The sequence below is a fragment of the Centrocercus urophasianus genome, unplaced genomic scaffold (genome assembly GCF_019232065.1).
Source record: "Centrocercus urophasianus isolate 14NV4802_14NV808 unplaced genomic scaffold, USGS_Curo_1.0 seq_10, whole genome shotgun sequence".
NCBI classification, from domain to species: domain Eukaryota; kingdom Metazoa; phylum Chordata; class Aves; order Galliformes; family Phasianidae; genus Centrocercus; species Centrocercus urophasianus.
The window spans coordinates 37,482,801-37,500,387 of record NW_024884142.1 but is presented as its reverse complement, the minus strand read 5'-3'; the positions used below and the strand labels follow the sequence as shown (position 1 = coordinate 37,500,387).

General features: G+C 38.8%; 1 protein-coding gene across 3 annotated transcripts in view; it reads right to left on the bottom strand.

The window, feature by feature from the left end:
• ARMC2 (armadillo repeat containing 2) overlaps positions 1–17,587 on the bottom strand; it is a 65,109-nt gene that overhangs the window by 7,728 nt on the left and 39,794 nt on the right. For all 3 annotated transcript variants that reach the window (XR_006170335.1, XM_042827330.1, XM_042827339.1), the window contains exons 13-16: positions 5,991–6,312; positions 4,604–4,726; positions 2,649–2,762; positions 1,165–1,297 (exon numbers count right to left, since the gene is read on the bottom strand). Coding sequence is in view for 2 of the 3 variants with exons in the window: in XM_042827330.1 (XP_042683264.1) it covers positions 1,165–1,297; positions 2,649–2,762; positions 4,604–4,726; positions 5,991–6,312 (692 nt within the window). In the remaining variant the exon portion in view is untranslated. The remainder of the gene's footprint in view (positions 1–1,164; positions 1,298–2,648; positions 2,763–4,603; positions 4,727–5,990; positions 6,313–17,587) is intronic.

Below are 17,587 nucleotides of genomic sequence, written 5' to 3'. Positions count from 1 at the left end.
TTTTTTTTTTTTTTTTTTTTTTTTTTTTTTTTTTTAAGTTTATCCCTCTGATGAGACCAATTTCCTGTTTTATTAGGAACACTATATATAGGTACAATAACCTAATTTTCAAAAATCCATAGGGCTGATTTTCTTAAGGAGGTCATCCTGACTGTGTAACCACTTGTGTATTCTCTAGATTCATTCCATATTGTTAGCTTTTCCTTCCCGCTTCTCAAACTGACAGGCAATTCTGTATTTTATACAGTTCTACATAACAGAAATTCTACTAATTCCATTTTATATAAAATTCCATATATGGAACATATACAGACACTTCTCACATTTATTCTTCAATCAACCTGTCATTTATTTTTATTCCCGCTTTTCAGCTTTCAAATTTTGAAAGTTAACCAGAACACGGGAAGGAAAGATAAGCAGACAAAAAGTTTTGTTTACACAGTATAAAATAAATAATTATGTGATGTATGAACAGGAAAGCATTTCAAAGTTTGGCATATTGTTTCATAAATGTGGGTTGTATCAGCTGCTTTACAAGTGTAAGAACAAGATCTTTCATGTTGCTCCAATTAAACTGGATCCGCTATTATCTGAACATCAAAGCCACAAGTGTTGCATCCACAGTGGTTTTTCAAGATCTTTTCACTTACAGTAGAAGTGCTTTAACAGTGAACTCTCAGACAGAGGAGACACAGCAGCTTTGTTATACCAAGCATGGATACCTCAGATTGTTCTCTCTGCAGTATTAAGCAGTTATCAAAATGACAAAACACCATGGGGGGGCACCCCATTTCTTTCACAGGTACCTATTAAAGGTGTCTATTAATTGTACATTTAACTCACATAGGATTCAGTTAGGTCAAGCATAAGTGGCTACTGTACAACCATGCCTTAGTTGTTGTGTTGTATGCTCCTATATAGATCAGGAGGATCTCTGGAAGATTATTCTACTAGTGTTGGCGCAGCAGTTGGCTAAGGCACTCTGGCACTCTTGCAAAAAAACATACTGAAGGATATGAAAGATTTTCTCTTGAAGCCCATTACATCCCTAATAGTCTGCAACCTTACAACAAGTTCTTGGTCCCAATGAAAAAGAATCTGATTAAAGATCTTTGGCCAAACTACTGGAATGTGACTTTTGGTAAAATATAGTCAGGAACTTACTTCCCAATTCCTCCTTCTTCCATCAGAAGAGCTCGTCTGTCCTTATCTACTGTGAGATTGAGCAAGACTCCACAGGCAGAAAAACAGACATCTTGATTCTTGGCATCAAGTAAAGCAATCACGAACTTGTGTACTGGGTTGTAAAGAAAAAAAGCAGCATTACTGAGAAGATAATCATGCAAATGGCAGTACGCACAGTCAGAAAACACTCAAAAGCAGGATATCCAACCCAGAATTGTAACCCTGTAGCACAGTAGTGTGAAGTTACTGCATTTGGTTTATAGAACAGGATCAGAGTCATTAGCGCAAGCTCAACACGAGATACTTCAACACAACACCTACCAAATTCTACACCAAAGTATTGTGAAAATCAAGTCAGAAGGTTGACCAAGCTGAATTGCAGGTTACTTCTTAAAAGTATCAGTCTCACGTCAATCACACAGTCAGCATAAACCGCTAGGATTTAGCATTGGCACTCACAGAAGGAAGTTCCATGCAAGGCAGCGTTGCCTCACACTGCATCAGATCCAGCTGGGACTGCTGCAGCCTGGGGCTCCTGCAGGAAGCAGATGCTGGGCATGCAGCATCTCGCAGCACTTGTTGAATCTAAACTCAATAAGCAGTGGAAGGCAACTTCAACCAGAGAGTCAGCCCTGTCTAGAGTAAAGGCAGACTCCCAGCTCCTCCTGAACCTGGCATGCTGACACCATGCTCTCGCCAAGATGTAAAATTCTGAGACAGCTCGTTAGCAAGCAGCTACTAAGTGTCAGCTCTTCCTTTGCAGATACCTTCACCTCCACAAACCTTTATATATTCATCCTTGAAAGAATTACTGCTGCAAATCACCACACTTTGAGCACTGATAGGTAGATAGGAAAATATTTTCAGTGAATTGTTTTTTAATTAAACTGATTTTGCACCTTCTCTGGATAGCAAGGAGCTGCCATTTTTTTCCCCAAAGCTCTTCAGGCACCAAAGCAAAAGGACTTGAGAAGACTTGTATTCCACTTCACCCAGGGGCAAAGAGGAAGCCTCTTTGCTGAGGCAAACATCTTAACTGCATATTACAAAGCACTAACAAGCTGTTGAACATGGGAATCAAAAGACTATGAAGCTAAATGAGAGTTAAGTTGGATATTCATTTTATATCAAATCATTACAAACCTGTATGACTTCAGGAAATGAAGGAGTGAAGGGAAATTCAAAATCATAATCTTTAGGGAAAACAGAGGGGTTTTTTTGTAGTATCTGCCTTTGTGAAGGTAGACCATGGCACATTTTTCCTACTCCAATACTTCTGTCTTAATGAAACTGAAATAAAATGGTCTTTATAATGACTACTGCTGGATTGTAAGATTGGCACGATATGCAAGCCTTCAGATAAGACTGCTTCTGCCCTTTAAGTGAGACAGCTCATTAATAAGCTTTTTCTTTTTAGAACTGTGGACATTTAAAAACAGGACTCCTACAAATGCGAAACTCACTCTTTTTCTGTACGATGAAGTCACAGATCTCATGATACTGGGAAAGATTGCCAAAGACTCTGACAGCTTCCACAACTCCATCCATATTGTTGCTCATTAACAGCTTCAAAAGCACTACAGATTTGCAGAGAAATAAAAGCAATTAGTTGTATATCAGAAATGCGCTTGGCTTTTTATCGATAAATATCAGAATGCAAGAAGTAACAGCAATACACGTAATAAATGGGCACATCTATCTAACAGTCTGGTTGCAGTGAAGGGGATGAGCAGATGGTAGAAGAAGAGCTAGATTGTGTAAGGCTTTGAAGATGAGACAAAGAGCTCCAATATGGGACTAAATGCAAAGGAACAGATGAGGAGTTATGAAGATAGCCTAAGAACAGTTGTAATAATGGGAACCGATCTTGCTGTACAGTTTTGAGTGGGCTCATGTGACAATCCAGAAAGACAGAACAAAAAATGCTGTAATATTTAAGAAAACTGATTTAGATCCTGAACAGATGGTCTTATGGTGGGATGCCTCTTTAAACAAAAATTATTTTCTGACATTAGCTGTATTTTCAGTCAGCGCTGCACCAACAAGCAAATACATTTTCTCTGAATAGCTACTTAATATCACCCCGGTTTGAAACATTTATTTGCTTGCTGCTTTCCTGCTTAGCAGATTCACTTGTAATTAGCATCAATCTTCAGCAGATAGAATGAGACCCTCAGCACTTCCTAGGAAGAGTTACCGTCGTTTAGATTTTTGGGATGTGGCAAAGGAATGACGCTACAGAAAGTGCATTTATCAGTCTTCTGTGAGGAAGAAGTGAATCACCGAAATCAGTGCACCACATAAAAGGACTCAGATCGGGGAACCATTAACCCTTCCACCACAGAAAAGTGAGAAATACAAAATGAGAAAAGAGGTTGGCTTTATTCCCATTATTTCCTTCTTGGAGCGTTACAATACTGAACATGCCTTGGACATGCCTTAAAGAGACAACAGAAATGATTTTATTTTTTGCGTGTGCATCTTTGGGATCCACACACTTGTATCAAACAGCAAATATTCTCAAAATGTCTCCTGAAGGAAGGGTGCTGGTCTCGTGTTAAAAGGTTTCATCTCTCCTCATTTCTCACAGAGGAAAGGCAATGGGACTGCTTCCCCATTCTAACAATAAAAACAGGAGAGGGAGAGCAGATAGGACTGAAAGAGAAGTCATTTGTTTCCACATTTCTCTGACTAGCATTAAGAGAGAGCTAGCTTATGGGAAATAAAATCACTCATGACAGAATAGCAGAACTGTTAACCTAGAGAGGAAACTGTGTCTAGTAGTCAGGGCACTACGTGGACAGACATAATACTTTCTCCTACTCCTCATTCTGCCCTTTGCATAAATTTCAGACTCTGCCTTTCCTCCATATCTTGTCTATTTAGATTGTAACATTTGCAAGACTTGTTGTATAACAACAGCCTTTTCTGTATGATTAATACAATAAATCCCAGCACTCACATGCAGCTCCTTCACATCACTAAAATATGACTGTTGTCCATACTGACAGAGGGGAGTGAACCACGTAAGCAGATTTATAATCCAGCCCTATACTGGCAACAGATTTATAATCCAGAAACAAAACAGTTTCAGATAACAAATCTTGCAGGTCTAGAAGGTAGCAATTATTATTTTGGCATGAATGAGTCTCGCAAAAGCTGCTAAAGAGAAAACATCACAGCAAATTCATTTGGGGAGTAAAAGAAGGGGTTTTGTCACAACCTAAATATTTTCACACAAGTTACATGATTATGTCCAAAAGAATTAGAAATCCCTATGGGAATAATTTAGCCCTATCATCTGCATATTCCTGCAATATAATGCCACAATATCCTATCAGCGTCTTCATTTTCTGTAGCGAAAAAGCATAGCATGCATAACTTTCACTTTCAAAAGGCACTCTTTAGAAGCCCTTACTTTCAGCAATGCGTAGCTTCTTGTCTTGAACTGCAGAACTCTTCACTTTGTAGAAGGATAAATTGTTGATTGTTGTTGCAGCATTGATCACCAACTCCTCGCAGACATCAATTGACTTATATTCTAATGTACATAAAGAAAGCATACATACATATACTGACACATAACTTAGAAGCACAGCTCAGAGGTGAACTGAATTGCAGTTAACGTGGTCACTACTAAAGATCATTTTTATTTTTCACTAAAAGGGTAGAGGCTAACAGGAATAGCTGATGCAGAAGTGGCAATACAAAGTCACGCTTTCTGACTTCATCTATAGAAATGATTGTGACTAACATGACATGATGTAAAATCTAGTTAAAACATATTACAGATCCTACTTACTGCACTGAGATGGGGCTGAGGAGGATTTGCATGCAGAAACAGGCCTGTATTACAGTTATCAGACTGCTGACAAAGAGAACAAAGACTACTACTAAGCTACTATGACACATTAAAATTAAAAAAGTAGTCTTTAACAGTATCTGAGACATTCTCTCTCTTAAAGAACTCCTGACAATATCACTGATGTGCAATTTCCTCTTATGCTAGCAAGTCTGAATTTTTCTGAGGTTTCTGCCCTCAGAAACCAAGGGTGAAGGAAATAAAATTTTGTGGTAAACTGATAGAGCACTCATGAAAAGAAGAGAGGGTCAGAGAGAAGCTTTAAAGCTCAAAGGTGCTTACACAGTTATTAGGACAGTTCCAACCCTGGTAGCTCCTACAGGGCTTAAGACAGAGCGGATGAATTTGAGAGTCTTCTTGTCTCTAAATGCCAGTTGTAGATAAGACTGGTAAATTAGTATATAAACAGGCTGACTGTGTTTATGTAGTCTTACTATTCTCATCACACGCTAAAATATATTGAGTTATTTGAAATATATTTCCTCACTGCTGAACTATGTTAGTGGGAGAACAGTCTGCCCAGTTCTAGCCTGCATTTAGATTCACAAAGGGATCAGTAAGTGGTAAATCCAACCCCAGAACAGCGACAAAAATGGTGAATGTTAAAAATAAGTAGAACAGTGGATCTTCTTATAAGTGAAGTCTCATAGGCAGACATACTTAAAATTCTAATTTGCTTCTCTTTAGTGATCAAGTCTGTGAAACTTACCACCGAATGAAGCACTTCTACAACTTCTTTGCACAGACACTGAAAAGTCAAAGCTTTCACTGTCTCAAACAGCATTTTATATAATACAGTTTATGAATACCAGAAAATTGACTTATTTTAGCAACAGAATCCACTTAGGTATGGCTCAATCTAGATAAAAAGCTTAAGCAGAAAAATCCTAAACTCTTCCTGCAGATCAAATGAAGATAACACATGCAACATAGGTTTTATTACCTAGTACTGTAACAAGTAATTCTACAACACGATGGGCAGCTGCCAGAGCTTCTCCTACACTGGGATGAATGGACAGATTGGCCAGCACTCGTATCAGTTTTATCAGAACATCTTCTGCTTTGGAAGGATGCTTTGGATTTTTTTTTTCTTCCCTTCCTCTTTCATGGTACCATTTCTCTTCATTCAAATCAAGTTCATGGTAGGTTTGGAACAATGACATCAAGGTGTTAACACTTCCTTCTTCTTTAAAAAATTGTTCACGGGCCTGGTTATTCTTTGCTGTTAAATTACCAAGAATAAAGATGATACGGATAACCAAGTCCTGCAAGAAAGTAAACAAACAGTATTCAAATAAAAAAAAAATCAGAAGCTATCAGCTGCTTAAATAGAAGGCAATAATTTGTTTCAGAATTTATCTAATAGCAGGTCCCAAAACACAGAAACAATGCCAAATACAACAAATAGAAGACAACTGTTATGCTACTATCTTTCATAAATCAGTTTACAGAAGAAAATTTTATAAAGCATCTCACAGATCTACCACAGCATTGAGGTCACTAATCAATAATGGAATATGCTTTGTAACCTGTTTTTAATAAGTCCATAGTAATTTTAAAACATCATTTTATAGCCCAGAATAATCCTATGAGCTAGATCTTACTAATCTTACAAGCAAGCAAATGTCTGCTATATGGCCAAAGACTGCTAACTTCCCTTCTTCTCTAGGTCTGCTACCCATTGCAGAGGTTGAACTACTTGACCTTACTCTGCTACTGTTAAATCCATATCATTCCCTTGTTAATTTCAATTGTCTAGAGATTGCTGAATTACTTGTTCCAGAATTTTACCAAAAATATGACCAGTCTGTTGTTCTCCAATTCCCCCTTTCTTCTTTTCCAGAGAGGTGTCCTATGGCCTTGTCATCCCACATAACTTCTCAGGAACTCGAGACATTACCCCTTTCTGCCCTCTTGTAAGCACCAGAAAGTAAATTTCTTGAGGTCCACCTGGTCTGAAGACACTTAAATACACTCTAGCTCATTATTCAGTGATAAAAGAACTCAGGCTGGAATAGAGATTAATAATTTGATCATACTTAGATCTTTTAGAAAAAGAAAAGAAAAAAAGAGCATTCCATGCTTCACTACTTAATGTCATCTGCCAGTAATTCTCATCTTATCTTCTGAACACAGAAGCAATTACTTCCTTATTGTCTTCTTGCAATTAATATTCTATAGTAAGTTCTTGTGCTTCTTGTTATGTCCCCTTCTAGATGCTTCTCATCTTGTGCTAGTTTATTCTGATTTTGATTTTAAATGTTCTTGCCACCCTCTTATTTTTATCATCGCTAAATGAGACCTACTTTCTGTTTTTAGATAGTATCTCGAGATCTCATGATTTAACCAAATTGGTCTCTTAAAGCACTTCCTATCCTTGCCCTTGAGTGGGATACTGAATTGCATCTCTTTCTGCTTCATTTTGGACAGACAGAGCTACAGCTATTTTTCTGCAAAATGAGTGGATCTTAATTCAGTGCTATTCAACACTCCCCCATCTCTTTCTGACCCACCTGTATGGGAGAAGAAAAAAAGATTCTGAAAATCTGAACTAAGCCAGGTACAAACTAACTAAAACATCTAAAACATATTATTCAAAACCTGCTTATTTTTAAAGAGTTCATAGCTGTATCAACACAGGTAAAAGAACAGCATTTCTTCAGATATAGTGCAGCCAGCATTTTATACCTGTTAGACTGCTGTGCTTGCATTAACCCAGTATTTTGATCATTTTCCTCAGATGCAATAGCTATAATCACAGACATTCTAACCCTTGATGGTATTAATAATACAAGTTAACCAGACACACTCCAACTGAAGTAGACTTAAGGAAAAAAAGATGTGTAAGCAGCAGTCCTTTTTTCACATATGCCCTCATGAGCAAATTTCAGGTCCCAAGCCCCTGCCACAGAAGCTGACAAGAACATCAACCTAAGGTAAAGACAAATGCTATTCAAGAGGCAGGCAGTTTCCTAATGGAGACGTGAGCTCTCTTCCCCTCTCTGTATAATATGACCACTCTGCAGGACCCACTTCCACTCTTTTTTTTTTTTCCTCTAAACCAGGCATCATATTTTTGCTAGCTTCTAAATGTCATTGAGACAAAATTTTTCTGCACGTTCTTCCTGACTAACCACTAAGAGCTTTCACCTTTGCTGGCACAGCCCCCATTTCACAAAGGCTGTAAGAATTTGAAACAAACAACAGATGAATCAGAAGAGAGAACTGAAAAAAAAGCAGGCAGTCTCGTTTGACTCGTTTATATTGACTTTCTAATTTTGGTCAAAACAGTATCAGCCCAGCAACAGCCCTACCCAATCAGCAAACAGACAAACAGGTATAGTACAGCAATCCACCGATATTTTGAGAAGTGTGATCTCAACTGTTCTTTCCACCTACAGGCTAGCAAAACAAACTTCTAGAATATAACTTCTTTCTAGCCAAGCACATCTGGTTTTAATAGCATATTACTGAACTTTCCTTATCTTCCAGTGACAATTTAACTAGAACAAAGGGAAAAGCACATACAACTTATCTCAAGTAACATAAGGCTTTAAGGTTCATACTGCTTTTTGCCCTTTGTGTTTAAAATGCTCTTAGGGTAAGAGTTGCTAACACCAGCTTAGGTTTGCTCTGTAAAGAAATGCACGTAAAAATGAATGGCATTTTGAAACTGCTTGCAAGACGAAGCCTGTAGAAGGCCCAGGGGACTTTCTGTACACAGTGAAAAAAAAATCAGTATAATAAATAAAGTTATTACGTATCTCTAAATGTTTGGAGTATTAGCTGCATATGGAACTTCAGACTCTTGGACATTTGCAGAAAAATTACATAGCAGTCATTTCACAGAATCATAGAATCGCCAAGAGTTGGAAAAGACCTCCAAGATCATCTAGTCCAACTGTCCACCTACCACCAATGTTTCTGCACTAAACCACGTCCTTCAGTACAACATCTAAACATTTACTGAACACCTCCAGTGACTATAAATCCACCACTTCCCTGTGCAGCCCATTTCAGCACCTTGGCACTCTTTCAGAGAATAAATTTTTCTAAATATCCAGCTTGAACTTCCCCTGGAACAACTTGAGGTCATTCCCTCTAATCCCATGGCTGGTTATGCAGGAGAAGAGAATGAGCTTACCTCACCACAACCTCCTGTCAGGGAGTTGTAGAGATTGATAAGGTCTCCCCTGAGCCTCTCCAGACTGAACAATCCCAATTCCTTCAGCTGCTCCTCGTAAGGCTTGTGCTCCAGACCCCTCACCAGCTTCACTGCCCTTCCCTGGACATGCTTCAGGGCCTCAATGTCTTTCCTGTAGTGAGAGGCCCAAAACTGAACACAGAATTTGAGGTGTGGCCTCAACAGTGCTGAGTAAAGGGGGACAATCACTTCCCTGCTCCTTCTGGCAACACTATTTCTGATACAAGACAGGAATGCCATTGGCCTTCTGGGCCATCAGGGCACACTGCTGGCTCACATTCAACTGAGTGTCAACCAACACTCCCAGGTCCATTTTCTCCACAGTCTTCCAGTGCTCTGCCCCAAGCCAGTAGCATTGCCTGAGGTTGTTGTGGACAAAGTGCAGGACCCAGCATTTGGTCTTGTTGATCCTCATCCCGTTGGCCTCAGCGCAGCTATCCAGCCTGTCCACATCCCTTTGAAGGGCATTTCTACCCTCAGATATATCAACACTTTTTCTCAACTTGGTGTCACCTGCAAACTTACAGAGGGTGCACTCAGTCCCCTCATCCAGATCATCAGTGAAGATATTAAACAGGACAGGCCCCAGTATAGGTCCCTGGGGAACTCTGCTTGTGACCAGTTACCAGCTGAATTTAACACCATCCACCAACCTCTCCCTCACCCACCAGATGAGCCATTAGATCATAGAAAAAGATCAGGTTGTTTGAGCAGGACCTGCCTTTTATTAACCCATGCTGGCCAGGCCTGATCCCCCAGCTGTCCTGCACATGCCTTGTGATCGCACTCAAGATGATCTGCTCCATAACCTTTCCTAGCACCAAGGTCAGGCTGACAGGCCTGTAGTTCCCCAGATCCTCCTTATGACCCTTCTTGTAGGTGGGAGCCAAACTGGCAGGCCTTCAACCCTTTGAGATCTCTCAAGTTGAACAGAAACACTGATAGATGGTGGAAAGCAGTTTGGTAATCACCTCTGCTAGCTCCCTCAGCTCCTTCACATGCATCCCATCTGACTCCAAGGACTTGTGACAGTCCAGGTGTAGCAGTAGCTCTCTGTTTCCACATGAATTGTGGGGGGTTTATTCTGCACCAGACTTCCAGGTCAGGGGGTAAAGTACCCTAAGAATAATTGGTCTGGCTTTTAAAGACAGACATAAAGAAGACACTGAGAACCTTAGCTTTTTCCTTATTCTCAGAGATCACATTCCTCATTGTATGCAGTAAAGAATGGAGATTCTCCTTAGCCTATCTCTTACTGTTAAAATATTCATAAAGAAGTTTTTTGTTCTCTTTTATCCCAATGACCAGATTGAGTTAAAGCTGGGCTTTTGCCTTTCTGATTTTTTCCCTGCATATCCTAACAAAATCTCTGTATTCTCCCTAAGTTGCCCATCCCTTCTTCCATAGGAAGGAGACTCTCTTTTTCTCCCAGAGCCTCAGAAAAAAATTCCCTGTTGATCCACGCTGATTTTCATTCCCATTGGCTCATCTTACAGCATTTGTTTATTTATTACATTCATTTATATAATATATAGGTTTTAGTACGTATGGCATGAAAGGCAAATTACAGGTGAGAATCATACTCAGTTACTTCATCTTCTTATTTAGAGGCATTCATGTGAGATGCACTGCTCATAGAGGGACCCAAACTTGATGGGAAAGATATACATAAAACCACACAGCTTCACTTGGAAAAAACAACTCTGAAGAAACATGTCAAGAAGAGCTCCAGAAGGAGAAATGTTTTTCTTTTCTTCTCATCTATCAAGAATCTGTAATATTTTCATACTTAAAGGCACCGCTTACTCCATCAACATCAAACTCTTAGTTTTCTGACATCTGGAGTCATACAGTTTTATTACTAGTATTACGATTTCTTTATTTCTCTAACTCTAAAAATCTATTCCTTGTACTGTGCTAATACCAAAGGTACTCAGTGTACCTGCTGAATCACAGAACTTGACAGCAGTTTATCTGAGCAATTAAAATGTATCTGCTTTTCCACGTATATCATGATGAACAAACCTACAAATAGCACAGGTTTGCTAATGAGTAAGAAAGGACAACCATTAGATCAGTAATTTCTAATTAAAACAAGATAGATAAACAAGGGAAGGAACTCCATTCCAGAATCTGTACATGTTGGCCAAATACCTGCTAGTCCATCTGGATCCATCAGAAAGGGACGGGTGATAGGAAACAAGAAATCAAGATGCCAGCAGCTCCTATTAGGGTTCCTACTGAATCTCTAGCTGTATATGAATTATGCTTTTTCATGTTACACAAAATCAGTAGCAATAGTGAAAAAAAAAACATACTCATTTGCCCAGAAGTATCATAGAATCATAAAATGGTGAAGGGTTGGAAAGGACGTTAGAGATCATCTGTGTCCAGTTCTTCCCCGTTCAAAAACAAGACAGGAATCTCCTAGAAGGAGTCCAGCAGAACGCCACAAGAATGATAAATGGTCTGGAGCACCTCCCTTATGAGGAAGGACTAAGTAACCTGAATCTGTTCAGCCTGGGAAAAAAGATGACTGAGGAGGGATCTGATTAATGTTTTTAAATATCTAAAGGAGGATGAGAGGCAAATGGATGAAGACAGACTCTTCTCAGTGGTATGTAGTGATAGGACAAGGAGTAATGGCCTAAAACTTGAACACAGGAAGTTCCATATAAGCAAGCAGTACAACTTCTTTACGGTAAGGGTGACAGAGCACTGGCACAAGTTGCCCAGAAAGGTTGTGGAATCTTCTTCCATAGAGACATTCATGACCCATCTGGATGCCTACCTGTGTGACCTATTGCAGGGAACCTGCTTTAGCATGGGCACTGGATTTGATGATCTCTTGAGGTCCCATTCAACTCATGCAACCCTGTGATTCTCTGACCTTGTTCCAACCCCCCTTTCATGCACAAGGACACCAGGTTGCTCAAAGCCCCACCCAGGCTGGCCTTGAGTATCTCCAAGGAGGGAGTACCCACAAATTTTCTGGGCAACCTGTTGCAGTGTCTCACCACCCTCACAGTGAAAAATTTCTTTCTTGTAACTGTCTAAATCTACCCTCTTCCAGTTTATAACCATTATCCCTTGTCCTTTTGCTATATGCTCCTCGTAAAAAGTCCCACCAACTTTCCTGTAGATCCCCTTCAGGTACTGTACAAACTGCATCTACTGCTCATTCAAATTGAATTAACAAGTTCATCTTTCTGTTTTTTTTACATATCCTTGGAAAGAAAGATTGAGACTTTCTTTGCAGATCCTGATAGTCTAAAAACAAAGTAGCAGCACTTATGCTTTCCTGAAGCTAACACAGTAAGGATTCATCTTGCAGTGACATTTTGACTGTGAAAACACCTGGTTAAACCACCCAATGTGAAACTTGATTTAAAAAAGAAAAAAAGAAAAAAGAAAAGGAGTGGGAGAGAATATATCAGAAGTATCAAAAGCAAATTAAGAAGATTCTGAGAAACCTGAAGCAAGGAACAGAGAGGAAAGGCTTTAATACAGTGACAGGCATTCAAACCCTTGCTCAAGCAGAAGCATCTAGAGCAGGTAGCCCAGAAATGCATGTTTCTCTATACCACATACCACAGGAAAATATCCAACAGTTTTTTATACCCTAAAACCTGTTAAGGTAACTTTTCTGATAAGGGTTCATTTGCACTTAATGCCTTTTAGCAATGAAGAGCTCATGTCCTTAGGTTTGTCAACACCTGGAGATCTAGGAAAGGTAACAAAGCAATCACTCTCTCCACAGAACAACTTTTGGTGAAAAGCAGGGTAAATGCTTTACTGAAAAATATTTCAGAAATTGCTAACTGAAAAAAGTTGAAAACTATGTCCCCCATAGTATTGCTCTAATGATTACTGGTATCCTTGGTTAAAATCTTGCTTCTTATTACTACTTTGAATTTCTACTGCTTCAACAACTATTTCTTGGTATCACCTTTCTAAGTTAAAGGATGATCTATGAACAAAAATGTCTTCCTTCACAATTCTATGAAATAGGTAACTTGCTAATAATTGCTGATCTTAGGCATTTATTAGATTTCCAAAGGAAACACCCCACAATTAAGCAAATAAATTCATCATTTTTATGGCTCTTTTCAGAGTTGTTTGCAAGCTTTCAGCACATTTTAAGAGTATCTGTCATCCAAGCAGTAATATCTCCTTATCATCTGTTAGTCTAACACTCACATATCCAGCAATTACATTTACACTGCTGTATCCTCTGGTACACCAAAGCATTTGGTTTCCATTCAGTACGTACCAAAAAGGCTGCTTGACTACAGAGTTCTAGATTCCTCACCATATCTCATTTTCTGCATTCTACTTCCCTCTTTTTGCTTTCAGATCTAAATAAATGAAATATAAATCACAGAGTACTAGGAAGGTACAAATAAACTATCAACTCAGCACACCATCACAAAAATTATACTGTAGAGAAAGACCTTATGTGGTCATTCAGATTTATCAGCAGGTTGCCATAATATTTATTCTAAAATGGACATATCTTTCTTGGAAAAATATTCAGGAAAGAATGAATGATTGGTTACAAATATGCAGGAAATCTGTGAAAAATAGCTCTTATGTTTTCTTCTTCTTCCAGCGGTTAATTTCTGTGTCCCTTTCATGTCTGTTTTTTTTTTGTTTTGTTTTTTAAATTATCCAGGACACTATTGTATCACAGAGACACTGTTGGGCAAAAGGAATATAAGTGAAATACATATTTGTAAACACAGCAGAAAAGTACCACATTATCTCAAAATGCATTTCACAGGAATACCTTGCCAAGCATTTCAGCACCCATTCTAGTTGCCATTTGCAGTTTGGTTCCCGCCCCATGTTGTTTCCTCACTATTTGTGATTGAGATACTATTTGTGTGGCTGTTCATCAAACTAGACTGGGAAATGAGATATAGATCATAACCCAGCAAAGGACTGGGGTTCTTTTAGCGTTGCTTTTTTCCCCTCCATTTTTAAGATTATTGGAAGCTGTGTTGGTTCTACGAGCTGATGTATCATGCAGGCATACAAACAGCTGTCCTCATCCCAAACGAGGGATAGCACAGAAGAGAAAAGCAAGGAAAAGCGAGTGGTGGCAGCTCAATAAACACAGCAGTGATGGCCAATTCTTTAGGGACAAAGCCATTCACACAAGTACAAACATTTCCCGCCCCTAAAATATAGAAATAATTAAGAAAAAAAATGGAAAACCTCCAGTATCTCTGATGATGCCACCAAGCAGAGTGCCAGTAATACTTTCCAGGCATTTAAGAAAAAAAACTTGAAAATCTGAAATAAAAATGGCTGCATCACTGGATTCTTGTTAAGAGTCTCTGGTTGTATTATTAGGTTATATGACTGAAACAGATATTGAGTTCTTGGAAGCTCATCACGAAGTTGTCCAAAAGCCAGGCAAAAAAACATTCAGAAAGGTCAATCAGGGCATACAGATAAGTCCCTAATAAATAATGCTAGAAACAAAGCAGAGAATTTCTCTGCATTTATAGGCGCCATCTTTAGCAATCTTCCCACTGCAGCAATCCTAAGAGCAAAAAGAATATTCAACAGCCCTAAAAGCATAACTTTTTTTCAGAGGGAGACAAAAAAAATTCTTACAAGCTGAAGTCTGCTTGCTCACGAAACTCATTTGATACTTGCTACTTGGTAGACGCTCTTGGGAATAAAACTGTGCAGATCCAGGCAGAATGAACCCAATAACTGTGGACATCTTGTTAAGGAGGATGACAAAGCAGTTTCAATCTATTCTTCATTTAATAGAGTAAATTGTGACAAATTGATTGTTAAATCAAACAGGTAAAACAACATGCAAATTATAATTGTTAGTTAGTGCAGTTCTACTGACTGACGCAAGAGATACAAAAATAATAACAAATCATTTCATGCATATCAGGGCCAGGATGTTCGCCAGAACTGGCAGAACTAACTGATGATCAGGAGCATCCAGTGAAGAAAATGTAATTCCAGAGAAGCTAGATGAGTTCCTTGCATTGATTCCTGCCCACTATGAAAGAAACTGAGATCTCAATGCTATGGTCTTCTGCAGGGAAGAGTCATTGGAGGATCTGCTGAAAACCAAAGTGATCACAAACTTCTAAAGAAAAAACTGATGAAACAGTGACAAATCACCAGGAAGAGATAATAACTCAAGAGTTCTAACTCATTAACTAAATAGCTTAATGACTAACAGTGATGAGCAACCTCTCACTCAAAACTGCCTTGATGTCTCAGAACTGGAAAGGTAACAAATGTGAAATCAACTATCAGAAGGGGATCCAAGAGATTCAAGTCTGATGTCTATACCAGATGAATTTGAAGAAACCATTGAAAAGAACAGCCAATTTGTGAACAGTCGGATACATGCAATCAGTTTTAAAACTCCTGAGTTCTGACACCCAATTCTTGAGCTCTTTGAAGGGATCAAAAGATATAAAGGAGACCCACTTGGCAGAATCTACTTCGCTTTCCAGAAAACTTCTGACAAGGTCCCTCACCAAAATCTTAGTGAAACTAAGCAGTCATACCATGAGGGGAACGTTCTGTACCACTAAATGTTCAGAGGATAGGAAACAATAAATTAATGGTTCCTGCAATTGCAGAGCACCATCAGAATTCCACCTGGTTTTGTGACGGGACTTGTTTTGTTCAACAGATCCATAAAAAAACACTGAAAAGTGGGTGGCAGCAGTGATACAGTAGATTTTGTTGATGACAGTAAGATATTCAAAATAGGAAAGACAAAGGCTGACTGAAGAGCATAAATTGATAATAAAATGACAGACAAAATGTGGATAAAAATGAAACAGAACAAGACAAAATTACAGCCTTTGAACCAACCATAACCACCTGGAGGGAGATTTTTTGGATTCTCCTCAGAGTTGTAGTACTCATAGAAGGTCAAAGAAGCAAATCAAATTTTTAGCTTCACTGAGAAACAAATTTATGCAAGCATGGAAAAATATGATCTGGTCGTATCTGAACAGCTACTTCTAGTCCCCTCATCTCAAAAAAGATACAGGACTAAAAATTGTAAAAAGCTCAGAGAAACACTACATGGATGCACAACAGTATGGAATCTATATCAGAAATCATTAAGCAAGCAAGGACTCTTAAGTAAGCAAGGAATTTTTAGCATGGAAAAGAGGGAACTCAAAGACTGTATGATAAAAGTCAAAAAAGTAAGAAGCAGTGCAAAATGAATGACTAGGGACTAAATTTTCATCAGCTTTTCCAAACAAGAAGCAGAGGGTATCAAATAAAGATACTAAAAATGAAATTAAAAAGAAATTTTGAAGAATTATTTGTGCAAGAGTTAGTACAGCAACTCCTTGCCAGTGGATGCTGAGGAATTTAGAAGTTTGTGTGTGATATATAGTTCCATAACAAGTTCTGCAGGGGTGACTAGAACTTCGTGGAAAAGAGCACCACTGAATTTTATTTTGAACAAGAGAACCACATCTGGCTAAGGAACTCTCAAATCTGGAAAGAGCTGAAAGTTTGCATGAGAAGTATCGTATAGGGTTGTTCTGGTTTTGCTGTTCTCTAGGCATCTGATTTTCTCCACTATTTAGCATAGATACTAGGCTGGATGAACCTTCCATGAGACTCAGTGTGATTATTCTTTTACTTAGCAGGCAATTGCTGCATCTGGAAATGGCAGATGCTTCACAAATGTTTTCTAATTAGAAAGAGCAGGCTAAACTGAAGTATAAAGAGACTCTTCTTCACAAGATCCTTCCATGCAAATTTTAGCATGACACCCTGCATTTGTGCACTTAAGAATGAAAACAGACTCTTAACTGTATACTGATAGAAGATAACAAGTGCTGGCAGGCCTCCACAAGGCCACCTAAGCTCAGGCAGCGTTTGACCTACTGACAGAAGCTACTGCCCTAGTTAGGTAATCTCCCTGTTCCAAAAGCATGGTCTCTTCATGACTTGTAACATCAACCACAAACTGAGAACACTAAACTTTATTTAGCTTATCTGAAAAGCTTATGGATGATAGAGATCTGGGTAAGGGGAACAACACCTTGTTCAAAGATTCCTGGAGATGGGTAAAACACCAGACTACAAAGCAGAGTAGAAAGTGAAGCTTGCAAAACTCACCCCACAACATAGATGCTCTACGAGAACACTTCTGATAGGCTTTCATGGAATCTGGCAACCACCAAGGACTTTTTTGTTACTTCACACAAGTAAGCTCCAAAACTGACCACAAGTCGGTCCAACAGAAAATACATTACAGATGCCCAGAAAAGCACTGCTGAACTTCTGAGTGCTACCTTGCAGATCCAGTTTATTCAATC